This window comes from Gekko japonicus, unplaced genomic scaffold (genome assembly GCF_001447785.1).
Source record: "Gekko japonicus isolate JY-2015 unplaced genomic scaffold, Gekko_japonicus_V1.1 scaffold169, whole genome shotgun sequence".
Lineage (NCBI taxonomy): Eukaryota > Metazoa > Chordata > Lepidosauria > Squamata > Gekkonidae > Gekko > Gekko japonicus.
The window spans coordinates 252,197-266,225 of record NW_015161951.1 but is presented as its reverse complement, the minus strand read 5'-3'; the positions used below and the strand labels follow the sequence as shown (position 1 = coordinate 266,225).

The following is a 14,029-nucleotide window of genomic DNA, read 5'->3' as shown; positions in this document are numbered from 1 at the left end:
GTTTTCTGTTGCCCCAGTAAGTTGGACCAGAATCAATGGATAGAAATTAAATCAAAAGAGTCTTCTGCTAAACATTAGGAAGAACTTCCTGACAGAGCGTTTCCTCAGTGGAACAGGCTTCCTTCAGTGGTGGTTGGCTCTCCTTCTTTGGAGGTTTTTAAGCAGAGGCTAGATGGCCATCTGACAGCAGTGCTGATTCTGTGAATTTAGGGAGATCATGAGAGGAGGGCAGGAACGAATAAACCAGGCCCTTTCTTTCATGCCCAGGTAATGCTGATTGCCAGTTCAGGATCAGGAAGGAATTTTCTTCCAGGCCAGATTGACCCAAGGATCCTGGAGGTTTTTTGCCTTCCTCTGAGCATAGAGCAGGGGTCACTGGGGACTGGGGGCAGGGAAGGTAGGTGAATTTCCTGTGTTGTGCAGCAGGTTGGACTAGATAGCCCTTGGGATCCCTTCCAGCTCTATGTTTCTAAATGGGTAGCTGACGTTCTTCATGGCGTGGAGGTAAGCCTTTATTAAAGGAGCAGTGCACTTTTTTCTTCAGGCAGCTGGCTACCCTAGCAGTCTCCCTGTGTCATGTACCAAACCTTGTTAAGTATGGGAAAGTATTGAGCATTTTCTGCCTCCTAGAGAATGCTGCTCCTTCAGTTTTCTTTCACTGCCTTGTTATGTAGGTATGACTCTTTCACGGATTCATCAAGGAATGACATGAAGAGAAAATTTGCTTTGACAATGGAATTTGTAGAAGAGTACCTGAAGGAAGTTGTGAATCAGCCATTTCCTTTTGGAGACAAAGATAAGAACAAGCTAACTTTTGAGGTAATTTTTGTATTACCTAAACCAACACCAAATATGCTTCTCAAATCAAGACCTGGTAGAAAAGAATAGCAAAGTACTAAAGCTGATTAACATGTTTCTCTGCTCCTTCCTTACTATTCCTTGCTGGCTTGCCCTTGAGACTGATCTGGAAAACTCCAGCTGGTCCAGAATGCAGCGGCACGGGTCCTGATGGGAACACCACGGACTACAGATGTCCAACCTATGCTGTCTCAGCAGCACTGGCTCCCATTGGAGTACCAGTCAGGTTCAAGGTTTTGGTACTGACCTTTAAGGCCATGAGCAGTCTGGGACCCATGTAGCTACAGGACAGGGCTTTTTTAGCCCTGGCTCCTACCTGGTGGAACTCTCTGCCAAATAACATCCGCACCCTGTGGGACCTTATGCAGTTCTGCAGGGCATGCAAGGCTGAGATGTTCTGCCAGGCTTTTGGTTGAGGACAGCAATGGGTACCACCTTATCTGGCACTCCCTTCCCCTCTCCCACCCTGCCTTTCTTCTTATTGCGAGACAGTAATGGATATTGTATGATTGCTTTGGCACCATCTGATGTTACTTTTAGCTATTTAAAATTTTTGGATTTCAAATTGTACAGTTTTTTGTTGTTAACCGCCCTGAGCTCGGTGAATTCAGAGAAGGGTGGTATATAAATTATAAATAAATAAATGTTCTCATCTGGTGTCTTGTATACGTGGTCATTTTTTTAAATAGCTCCTAGCTATAGCAATGTCCCAGTCTTTGAATTACTCCAGAGATTTGGAATCTGCCTTCCTGCTCCACTGGGGTAATGTAAGACTGCTCAGATTATGTGGGCATGACCCAAAGTGCAGCATTTCATCATGCCCATGTACTGATGGAAGAGTGCATACGATTCTTCACATGCACAGAAGACGTGCAGGGTTGGATACAGAATTTAGTCTCCTGAAAATCTAGCTACCGCTGAAGAGCTTGCAAAAACCCAGCCTGCCTGGTAAAGATTCAGAAGCCAGACACAGGGTGCAGAAAGCTTGTCAGAGATCATGGGATGCTGCCCCACATAGCACCTTGTCCCTCTCTGTGACCAACAGAAGCAGAATAAATTATGTTACATTATGTTCACATGTGCTTGATGTGTACAGTTTATCTAGGTCGAACAATTCAGCCTGCATGGTGCGTAGAGCGGTGCAATCCAAAGTAAACGCCGCACTATGACAGAGCTAGCCCGTGGAGTGGTTGTGTAAACTGGCGTTCGGCTACGTCCTGAAGAAATGCACATAGCAGACTGAAGCATAGGGAAAGCTCTCCTTCCTGGGTCATGCTTAAATGTGGGTCAGCTCACATCAGTTTGCTACAGATGCCTTTGAAAGACTCTGTCATACTTTGCACTAACCCTTTGGGGTAAAGAAGCCTAGGGACGTGAATGAGCTCTGCATCCTGCATTCCCTGCCTGATTCCATCATTAAGGACCGCCTACTCCCATATGAACCTCCCTAACCAATCCAGTCCTCTTTGGAGGCCCTGCATTCCCTCACTGATTTTCATTGACCCTTTCTCCTGTTTTGTATATACTGATATGTTCTTTTAATCTTGTTTTAACGTTTTTATTGTTCACCGACTTGGAGACCTAAAATTGGCTGGATGGCAACTTAAAAATGCTTTAAAAATTAAATATAAACAAAATTTAGATTAATGTAGTACTAGTAATAATGGTAGTAATAATGTAGTAGGAACTGTGGTCTTTTGCTCCACCTCACTTCCCTGGCCCTCCAGAGTTAAATCCCTGCCTGATCATGCCCAGCAAGTTGTGAAATTCATGAGAGCCTCACACTTTGCATACACTACCGGGATGAGGGAACAAGCTGTCTAGGTGTGTGCTGATAAGAATGGTAGCTTTATGTCAAGGTGGTCCCATTTCTTCTCCAGTGACCTGAAGTCCCTAGGTTTGAAGCACAGCAATGATCTCAGCATTTCATGGCAGGATTCAGGCCCTGAGCTGTTTCAGGCAGGATCTATAGTTTCCACTAGACTTGCAGATATACAGCACACATCTGGAAAGTAAATCCTTCCAATGGCACTTGGCCAGATCCACTCATTATTAGTTTAGTGTTGGCATCGTGTTCTCTCTGTTGATCTTTCTGTCTTTTCCCCCTGCCTTTCTGTAGGTGGTGCACCTGGCTCGCAATCTCATATACTTTGGGTTTTATAGTTTCAGTGAGTTGCTGAGGCTGACCAGAACACTCTTGGCTATTCTTGATATTGTGCAAGGCCCTATGTCGTCCTACCTTGAAAGATTAAGCAAATTTCAGGATGGAGGTAAGAGGAGGGGGGAAACAGCAGACAATGCTTAACATTTCTAATACGTTATTTATTCATCTCCCTTTGACTGTGGGTCTCTAGACTTCAGATCTGAAGAAAGATCATTTGGTGTTGAGAATTGTTCAGATTCTCATGCATAGTTACAAGCCTGTTAGTACCACTAGTTTCAGCAAGAATCCTCAGGCATAGCTGAGCCTGGTATTGACTTTTGGAGAAGTTCCATATGCAGATATATTGAAGTGCCATGTACATAGCTACTTTGGCACTGTCAAAAATAATGAGAAAATATCTCAAAATATACCTTTGTGAATTGCAGGAATTTTGAATGCTGCCAAATGAAACAAGTTGGTTTGCTCCAGTTGTTGTGTCAGATACTCAGTAGGAGCATGAGAATTAAAATCAGATGTAATAACAGAAGGCATACAAGTGTTTTCTAAACTGTGTCACCCACAGACATACACACACTCCCCTCTCTTGTTTTAATACCTGCCAGTTTCTACTCAGCTTAAATTGAGATTATCTTCTACCCTGATCTCACCCTTCCATTGCTGAAAAACCCTAATATTTTTATAATTAACCCCTTTGTTTGTTAAGCTCTGTGTAGGGCATCAAAATGCCACCATGCAGCAGAAGGTGCTCAGCTGTACTTTGATCCCAGGTCCTTTAAGGCTGTGTGACCCACTGGCACTGAGTTCTGAGAACATTGAGCCCTGTGAGGGTGGCCTCCATGGAGACAGGTGGATAGTTGGGCTGCAGTCTAGCAAATTGTCCCTGGGCAACACATTACTGTATCTCTGGTGGGAGATCTGTCATGTTTGCATCTTGTTTCTCTTTATAATACCAAAAAGTAGGATATAGATTGGAGCCAAATGTGCTGGTCCAGCAAGCAAAGACTGTGAGCAGAATTCCAGATGTGCAACTTTTATGGGTGCATGTGTGTATCTAGCTACGCATACTTACCTGCCTCATGATTCTTGTCTAGGCTCAATTGTTTTGACTATATGCACATCTCCTTTGCCACATCCCACAGTTGTTATGCATAAATAGCTAGAGCTGGATTTGTGGTGGTGTCTTTCCATCCTTTTAGTCCTTATATGCTGAGTAGCTGTCATTCCTCCCAGCAGTTTAGCTGCATTTCAGGGGTTGTTTTTGCTTTGTGAAATTCTTTGGTGCCTTTGGGAAGAAAGTTTTGTCTAAGATTGGTTTCCTTATTCCTTTGGCTCTCACTAGGGTTATTGACTGACATAAACAATATATGGGCAAGGAGAATCATAACCCATTTCAACTACAAATACTAAGATTAATTAAGCAGTTTTGTGCCCTTGCTAAAATTATTTTCAGCTGCATTAATTAAATGAGGTATAAAATGGCAACAGTAAATAGAAGGGTTTTAACCATCTTTAAAGTAGGCTTCCTAACTGTTTGCTTCAATATCTCTTTTTAAATCTCTTTCAGAATTTTAAATGGAATGGTTTGTGAGGTTATCTTTTCCAGTGGGGGTCTTGTTCCTTAGTGTCTTGGACAAGAAGTTGTTTAATAAGAGACATGCTTGTTGCATAGCTGTTGAAGGCACAGGAGCCCTGTCAGAAAGATAAGTTGGCAGCCCTCAAAGTCTTTCACTTCCTGGTATGGGTTGAGTAGTCTCTGATTCACAGGTATATCATCAGAAGTGTTCAGAAGTACCCCTTTCAGAGAGAACAGTGATTGTGTGTGCTTGGAAGACTGCATGTAGGGCATGATGAAGCATAACTCCTGAAAAGGGCTACTGTGGTTCCAACATCTGTAGGAAGAGTAGGCAGATTCAGTCTGTTTTGGCAGCAGAACTCCTGTCCATGCTTACGCCACCCCTTCTCTCGCTTTCTTCTGTCAGTGGGTTGAAGACTTTTGTTTCATCTGGTGTTCCCTCATTATTCCCACAGTGGCCCCTATTTCCTGTCTTATGTTTTAATTACTGTCTTTTTTGTTTTATATGTATATTTTAGTTTTGGTTTTAATGGATTTTATGATACACTTTTACAATATTCTTTTTTTAAATTGTTAGTTGCCTTGGTGGCCCTAATTGGGCAGGAAAACCATGATATAAATTTTGTAAATAATAATAATAATATAGGTACTTCTGGGTTAACTCTAGTAGTGTCACCCTTAAATATGCCAGTGAGGAAGAAACTAACAGCAGATGTGCTAAAGATACTTAATTTTTTCTATAATGTTGGTAACTAATAACCCTCAGTAAGACTGCCTGTAGCCTGCTTGCTGTTACTTCATATCAAAATTGTTATTTAATATATCATTTAAAGAATTACGAATCTCGTCAGCATCCACAAGTGTGCACAAACATACAGATATGGAAGAATGCTGGGGAACTCCAACGTGGTTATATTTGACGTCAAAAGAGGAAACTTCGCTAAGATGAGATGTCTGCTAAAAAAAGAAGTTGAAAGGAACAGCCAAGAGGGTCAAATCTCTTTAAAAGACATGGAGGTTACTCAAAACCTCTTTTTTATATAATTTTTAAATTGCTTTTATGCTAAAAACTACAAAGAAATCATAGGGTAGGGATGCTACAAACTAAGGGAGAAAGGAAAGAAACCACTAAAAACCCAAGTGGCAAAGGTCAATTAGCTTACAAATTGTTAAATTGATATTTCACTTACAATATTGCTTTTTTTAAAGAAGTTGAGGCTTATCTTAACATTAACATATTACGAAAGATAAAAAGTAAAAATGCTTATACTTTTGTCTAATAGGAATATATCAAAGTTGCTAAAATTTACTTAAGACACAGAGGCTATTCGCTTATTTTTTCTTATAAATTCCACTGAGATCATAGTCTTAGCCGGGGTTTACAAATTTTGGAGCTAATGCCCCTAATTCTAGTTCAGATTCTTCTTCTGTAGAGCTTAGAGATGATTCTTCAATACTTTCAAAAACGCCTTCTTCTTCAGTAGCATTGTTTTCCTCTGCTGTTCCTTGTTTCTTTTCGGTTTTTTGAAACTGTTCCATAGATGCTTTTACTTTTATAAGAAAGTTTATTTTCGCTTTCTTATTCTTGTATTTAAAGGTGTCTTCTTTGGCTGTATTCTCTGCTTTGTTAGAGGTTTCTTGAGGTTGCTTGTAGAGAGTTTCAATTTTGTTGTTCAAAGTAATCATTTGGTCCAGCAGAGGGTGCAGTGCATTAGCAATCATGATGGGAAAGTCTACGTTCATTTCCGGTCTTATGACCTGGGCTGCAAGACTAGCACTTCCAGAAGAAGGTCTGAGCTTCGGCCCCATTTTTCCCCCAGACATCGACAAAATTGTTTATGTTTAGGGAAATTTCTTTAAAGTCTCTGTGAGCTCTTTAGAGATTTGCTTATAAGTTAAATATATTCCGCTTTAACAGATAATGGCTTATTTTTCATGCCCCCTCCTCTCGCTGAATTTTAAAAAGTTTTGTTTGTTTCGGGGTGGGATCTTCCCCCCCCCACTTTTATTTTGAGGTTTGGGGGCATTTATTGGTTTGATCGTTTATATGGTTTAACGCTTCATTCACTCGCGCTTCCTGAGAGATCTTTTTGATCAGGTAAGGAAAACGAAAGACCATAAGCCCACTTGTTCCGGTATGCACCTCTTGTCGCCATTACTGGTCAGACCTATGAGAGCAGGAGAGGAGCCTCATCCCTTGGCTGCCACCTTGGGAGCGGCACCCCCTCAGTGCTCCAGGCGGAGAGCCCTCTACAGGGGCTCAAGGGGGGGGGGTCGGATCAACCAGTAACCTCCCATCCGCCACGTTCCAGGCCGCTTCCATCGGAGCTCCGATGGAGCGTGCCAGCAAGTGAGTTGCTAAAAGCCGGAAGTCAGTCCGAAGACATTTCTGTGGTCATGTGACCGGCATGACTAAATGCCGAGGCGCACAGAATGCTGTTATCTTCCCACTGAAGCGGTACCTATTTATCTACTTGCAATTTCTTACTTTTGAACTGCTAGGTTGGCAGGAGCTGGGTCCAGAGATGGGAGCTCACTCCGTCATGTGGCACTAGGTTCTTGAACTGCTGAACTACAGACCTTCCAGTCTGCAGCTCAGCATCTTAATCTCTGAGCCACCATGGCCCCTATATGATCTTACCTATATAGCCACTGTCATTATACATCCAGGTTTCCTGTTGGCTAGAGAGTAGTTGGTTCTATCTTCTATAGCATTTCTCAGAACATGAGAGGTTGTCCATGTTTTTGGTTAGTTTTCAATTGTTATACAGGAACGTTTTTCCTAAAGACGTTCCTTTTTCTGAGTTGCTGGTTGTCTTGAAGAAGGAGAGCTATGGTTTGGAAACAGATCAGAGATCTCTGGGAGCACTCCTCCCTCTGGGAATTGCAAAGAAAGGCAATCCTGCCCATGGAGGGGAGGAACTACAATCCCAGAAGTGAAGACTGTCTCACCCCTGCACCACCAAGAAAGAAGGTTCATGGTAAATTAAACAAATCTTCCATTCTCTCAGAACTCTCTCAGCTCCACCTATCTCATGAGCTATCTGTCATGGGGACAGGAAGGGAAGGCAATTCTAAGTCACTTTGAGACTTCGTAAGGTAGAGAAAGGTGAGATATGAACAGACCAGCTTTTCTTCTTCTTTCCTAATATGTTCTGTATATAGACTGAAGAGAGGGAGGGATTGAAGTAAATACTTTTCAGACATCTTTGCCAAGTGGAAGCCATTCTGTTTCTGCATATTCTGTCCTGACAGTAGCCTCTTGTCCAGAGTATAAGTTGCACATCAAAACAATCAATTGCAGGCCCAGGGCTTATTAGGGAGAGATAATGTGGAGAGGAAACAAAATACACAATGACACTTCTGTGGAATTGAAAAGGCCACAACTTTTTATTGATTACAGACCAAGGAGCATTGACATAGCATGGGGGTGGATTGAGTGACCTGCCTGCTGCTTGATAAACCACTCCCCGAGCCCGTCTGCTGGGGAAAACCAGGGAGTGACAATATTTTTGTGGTCACCACAAGGGCAGCTGCTGCTGAGTGGTACCCTTTGCCACCTGGTGGCAAGACTTCAAACAGTCCCTGAGCTGGGCATACTGCATAGTGGCTCAACCGCCAAGACCGCTTAAGAGAGTCCCCAAATGGGGGAGGTGAGCATGCAGGCCCGTCTCCCCCAAAAGGATCCATCTCGATGCCCAAATTGCCTATGCTGTGGTAATAAAACATATACACTCAGAATACAGGGAAGGGAGGGAAGGTGGGGATCCGGAAAAACCATGCTGCTGAGATCCCGGAGCAGCGTGGTTTAAATAGACCAGGCAGGGCTCTGCACAATCACTGTGTAGAAGCCTGCCAAAACTTCCTGCAGTCACCTGGCCTGCCCCTCGTTCATGTGGCAACTGGCCAGAATGGTAGCCTCCCACCCTTACAGGCTGGCTGGCAAGGGGCGGCAACGTCTCCTTTGTGCCTCCCCGGAGCCCAGGCTGCAATCTTGGCTGTCTTTGAATATTGGCCAGCGTATGTTATGGAACACCCATTTCTTTGAAAATCAAATATAGCTTTTCATGTTCTACGCAATCAAAAGCTTTGCTGTAATCTATGGAACACAAGCTGATTTTCTTCTGAAAATTTTTTGTATGCTCCAGTAAAGTACTTAAATTTACACTGTGATCTCTAGTGCCTTTTCCTTTTTTGAATCCAGCTTGAACATCTAGCATTTCTTATTCCATATGTGGTAACAGTCTTTATTGTAAGTGTTTGAGCATCACTTTGCTTGTGTGAGAAATTAATGTGATGGTCTGATAGTTGCTGTAGTCTTTGACATCTCCTTTTTCAGAATTGGGAATTAAATTGACCGTTTATAGTCTATTGACCAATGTTTTGTTTTCCATATATGTTGGCATATACATTTTAAGATTTTGATGGACTCTGTTTCTGTGGCTTTGAAGAGCTCTGTTGATATCCTACCTGCTCCTGATTATTTGTTTCTCCTTATTGCTCTGAGTGCAGCATTCACTTCTGTTACCCTGATTGCTCTGAGTTATTATCAATATTGGGGAATATGAGATATTATAAAATAGCAATAGGCAATAAGGGAACAAACACCTCTATATACAGCAGTCCCACTTCTTCCAGAAACACCAGAAATAGGCACGGAGGCTGGTTTCAATGTAAAATGATTCTTTTACTAAATATTCTCAAGCATTCACACACACAATATAGAACTAAGGAAACAGAGGTGATTGATAGCTTATAGAAGGGTGATATACAACCTGTCTAGATGTGCAGAGGTCCATGAAGAAGGATTGTGGCCTAAAACCCAGAGGGTTCCAAGGGTGGCCTGCCAGGTGGCATCATGGTAGAAAACACACGGCCGGAGGCCATGTGTACGCTGGGATATACCCATTGGAAGACAATGCAGACCAATGGGTGGTCCTGGGGGCTGGTTTCAGGTGAGAAAAATTGATTTCCTGGACCAATGATGAGTCCCAGAGGTGTGTGGCATCAGGATGGGCAAGGCCTATATGTGACCAGTGAGCTTTCAGAGAGGCAGAGTCTGAATTTAACAATAGAAGCCAGGTGCTGGGTGGCTAGTTAAATGGATTATCTGACCACTAATGGTCCTGGCCAGGATATTTTGAAAAGGCTCTCAAGTATAGACAAAAGATGGGCTAAACATTTGAATGATTGATTGATTTATCCCAGTATCCTGAGGGACAGAGCAGGAAAGACAAGTATTCAGTACAAAGAATTACTGGAGACAGAGTTATTTGCCAAGCGGCTTTTGAATAGACTTTAGAAATGTAGATACTTTACCTGGTAGAACTCATTGTCATTCCATAAGCATAATCTCTGCTGGGTGGAGGGGGAAGACTGGAGGCTTGCTCTGAGGTTGCCTGTCATCTGACAATGGAGACCTCTTTTTCAGACATGTGGCTAGCTCTGTGTTTCAGAACCAGGAGTGCCTTCCTTGGCCTGAGTTTTGTGGGTCTCTGGGTCAGGTTAGAAGTGGGGTTCCCTTGCTATGGGACTACCCAAGAGTAAAGGCAGTGCCTCTGGCAACACTTCACTTTCTAAAATTTAATGTTCTTCTTCATAAGATTCTTCTTGGGAGGAATCGGCAATGCCAAAAAAAGCCAAAACCCCCCCCCCAAAATATTTTCAGGGTTTTTTCCGGCACTCAGTATATGGCAGCCGAATCAGGTCAGGGAATCTGCTTTGGTATGCTGAATGCCTGAAAAAGCATTTTTTGTTTTTTTTCGTTTGGCTTTACCGATTGCACACCCTGACAACTGAATGTCCTTTTGCCATTAATCCAGTTGTGCCATAAAGAGTAGCGCTACTGGTATGTGTCCTCGGCTCTTCCTCAGTAGCCAATTGAGTGTCATCTAACATGGGGGTCTTGTCTTCCAGTGCTATAATTTTTTTATTTTGGATTATAGGGTTTTTGAGATGATAAGTGGTTTACCATTGTAGTCTTCTGCAAAGAACTAACCAGGGTTAGCTGAAGTGTCACTGCTGTTGTCTTTGATAGATCCTCTGCTAGTGTCACCTTCCACTACTGCTGCTCTCCAGTAGCTACCCTTCATGGATTCCTCCATCCCCATCCCCATCAGAATTGTCCATTCCCTTCTGCTGATGTGGCCTGTCTCAGCTATGATCATTCTGCCTTGAGTGACTCTGCTAGCTCTCACCTTTGCTGACACACACAAACCCCTTCATCACGTTAAAGTGTGCATTCAAGAGGGGAAAAAGGAGCACACTACATACACACTTAAAATACAGTTCTGGTCTTTGCATTGCACTAAAACAAAGGAAGGATCGCATTAATCCATGTGTACTATGACTGTCTGAAGGAGATCAATATGCAGTGGCTTTAAGAAAGAGTCAGGTTTTCTTTGATAGATCCTCTGCCAGTTTGGTGCAGTGGTTAAGTGTGTGGCCTTTAATCTGGGAGAACTGGGTTTGATTCCCCACTCCTCCACATGCACCTGCTGGATGACCTTGGACCAGCCATAGTTCTCGTACAGCTGTCCTTGAAAAAGAGCAGTTTCTGTCAGAGCTCTCTCAGCCCCACCTACCTCACAGGGTGCCTGTTGTGGGGAGGGGAAGGGAAAGGAGATTGTAAGCCGCTCTGAGACTCCTTCGGGTAGTGAAGGGCGGGGTATAAATCCAATCTCTTCTTCTTTCAGCCAACAGCCTTTCTGTACAGTCTTTATTTTGGTATGCCGATTTGCTATTCACTTTCTCCTTTTTAATGGTAAGGGCCTTCTATGTGACTTCAGAAGGCACTGTTTTTGTGATTTTGCCATTCTCTCTGTCAACACGATTTCAGCTAATATGGACTGACTAGGAGGCCAGAAACTCTCAAATCTGTGATGCGGTGCTACTTAATTGTCTTTAGGACTGTTCTACATTATTGTTTTAATCAGGGCTCTTTTTGAAGCAGGAACTCCTTTGCATATTAGGTGACACACCCCTAATGTAACCAATCCTCCAAGAGCTTGCAGAGCTCTTCTTACAGGGGCTACTGTAAGCTCTTGGAGGATTGGCTACATTAAGGATGTGTCGCCCAGGGGTCATTTCGTAGAAAAAGAGCTAGGGGAACTCATTAGCACAACTCATTAGCATATGCCACACCCCCTGACATCAGGGGCCCGGCGGTGGACCTGCAAGGCCAGCGGGAGTGCGAGAAAGCCCCGCCAAGGTCCTCCCTGGCCCCAGGCAGGCAGGGGTGGGGAGAGGCGGGGAGGAAGCAACTTACCCTCCCTCTTCTCCTGCCTCCTCCTGGCTGAATGAGGGCTGGAAGCGGGGCAGCCGGAAGCAGGGGGCAGGGCTTCGTCATGTGCCCCGCCCCCTGCACCTCACCCGGGGGAACTGCGTTCCCCCGCGTTCCCCCCCGAAATGACCTCTGGTGTCGCCTAATATGCAAAGGAGTTCCTGCTACAAAAAGAACCCATAATGTATACCTGATAACGATATCATATGACATTATTTTGTGTATGTTTATGTGTGTATTAGAAGAAGGTCTTGTCACTTGATTTCGACTTAAAACTTCATTACTATGACAGATGCATGGGGCCGTGGTGGCTCAGAGGTTAAGATGCTAAGCTGCAAACCGGAAGGTCTGTAGTTCGGCAGTTCGAGACCCTAGTGCCGCATGACGGAGTGAGCTCCCGTATCTGGACCCAGCTCCTGCCAACCTAAGAGTTCGAAAGCAAGAAATTGCAAGTAGATGACTAGGTACCGCATCGGTGGGAAGGTAACAGCATTCCGTGCGCCTTGGCATTTAGTCATGCTGGCCACATGACCACAAAACATCTTCAGACAGTGCTGGCACTTCGGCTTGGAAACGGAGATGAGCACCGCCCCCTAGAGTCAGATTTGACTAGCTTTTGAGCAAGGGAAACCTTTACTATGACAGATACAGACATAAGTTGGATGGTTAGCTTGGAGATGTAGATTTTCTTTTGCTACTAAAAGTCATTTAAGTGTGCTGTACCCCTGAATAACTCAGTTTGTGTTTTTAGTGAAATCCTTTTGAAACTCGAGCTACAGAAAATGCTTTTGAAATGCTTCTTCCTTGGGATAAAGCCAGGTTCAACTGCGAAGCTGGACTTCAGCAGCAAAGTTCTGCTTCATATATTGGTCAGCAAACACATCCCATTCAAACCAATTTTGTTCTGAGAGCTGAAGAAATATCTTTACTTGACTCAACTGGTAGACTTTGTAAAGAAAAAAAATCATTTTGCTATTTGTAAATGAGCTATGAATCCTGGGCCTTTTTATTAAGTATACAATACCATTTATTTATGTTGAACTCATCTTCTTTTGTATCAGTCATATAACTCAAAGCAGTCAGTGTTCATCTAGTAGCAAACCTCTTAATCTGTGTGTATTTTTGATATGTAGGAAACAATGTTATGAGGACCATCCATGGTGTAGGAGAGATGATGACACAAATGGTCCTGAGCAGAGGTTCCATTTTCCCTCTCGCTGCACCTGAGGTTCCTCCAAGTGTCCACCCAAGCAAACAAATGGGCACTGTAGAGAGTGAAGATATTACTGTGATGGATACCAAGCTAAAAATCATTGAGATTTTACAGGTAAAAAGACCTTTGTTCTAAAACTAAACAGAAGCACTAATATAATTTATTAGTGATGCATTTCACTATGAACTCAGGCCATTATGTGGCTTCTCCAGCCTGTACTTGAGGGAGGTGAAGACTGTTTCAATCCCCTCCAAGGTTTCCTCTGTGACTGCACCATCTCTATGGTATGGGGGCTGATCCATCTTTATTAGAGCTAGGAAGGCACGTAAGACCAAAGTAATCCAGTTGAAGGAGCCTTTTAATGTTGATATGGTTTGTTTGAGGCTCTTGGTAGTGTGTCTGACATTTACTCTGCTTTTAAAGCATTATTGAATACTGTTAAGTGGGTTTTATTGGTAAGACACTTTGGACTTTTAGGAAAAGCCATATCAGATATCTTCAATTTATATTAAGAAACATACACGAGGACTCAAGACCTGGTTTGTAGAGCTGCAGCTTTAAGTTTTGGCTTGAGCATAAAGTTACTTCACCAGCTTTTTGTACTAGATTGGGGTTCTGTTCTGAGTCTTGTGCATTCTGGTAGTAGAAGACTGGGTCAGAACAGTTCCTTTTACAATAGCAGTAATGGTATTTTTCAAATGTTCACAAATTTTATGTGAATGGCGGTTTTTCAAAAACAAGTGCTTTCTCTAAAATGGTCTATGATGCAAAAATAGTAAATTTCGTTCATCTTTGTGCCTTCTGTGCAGTCCCGCATAGGACTGCCTTGGTGCAGGCCGGCCATGGAAGGAAAAATTCCACACACTTCTAGAAAGCTCCTCTGATGAGTGCTACCCTCTCTTCTGTCAGAGTTGGAGCCCTTTTCCTACCATAATGGTC

General features: G+C 43.2%; 1 protein-coding gene across 1 annotated transcript in view; it reads left to right on the top strand.

Annotated features, from left to right (window-relative positions):
• Positions 1-14,029, top strand: part of ITPR2 (inositol 1,4,5-trisphosphate receptor, type 2) — a 326,434-nt gene that overhangs the window by 124,133 nt on the left and 188,272 nt on the right. Inside the window, exons 20-22 of the mRNA XM_015429433.1 lie at positions 675-819; positions 2,978-3,128; positions 13,011-13,204. Coding sequence (XP_015284919.1) covers positions 675-819; positions 2,978-3,128; positions 13,011-13,204 — 490 coding nt within the window. The remainder of the gene's footprint in view (positions 1-674; positions 820-2,977; positions 3,129-13,010; positions 13,205-14,029) is intronic.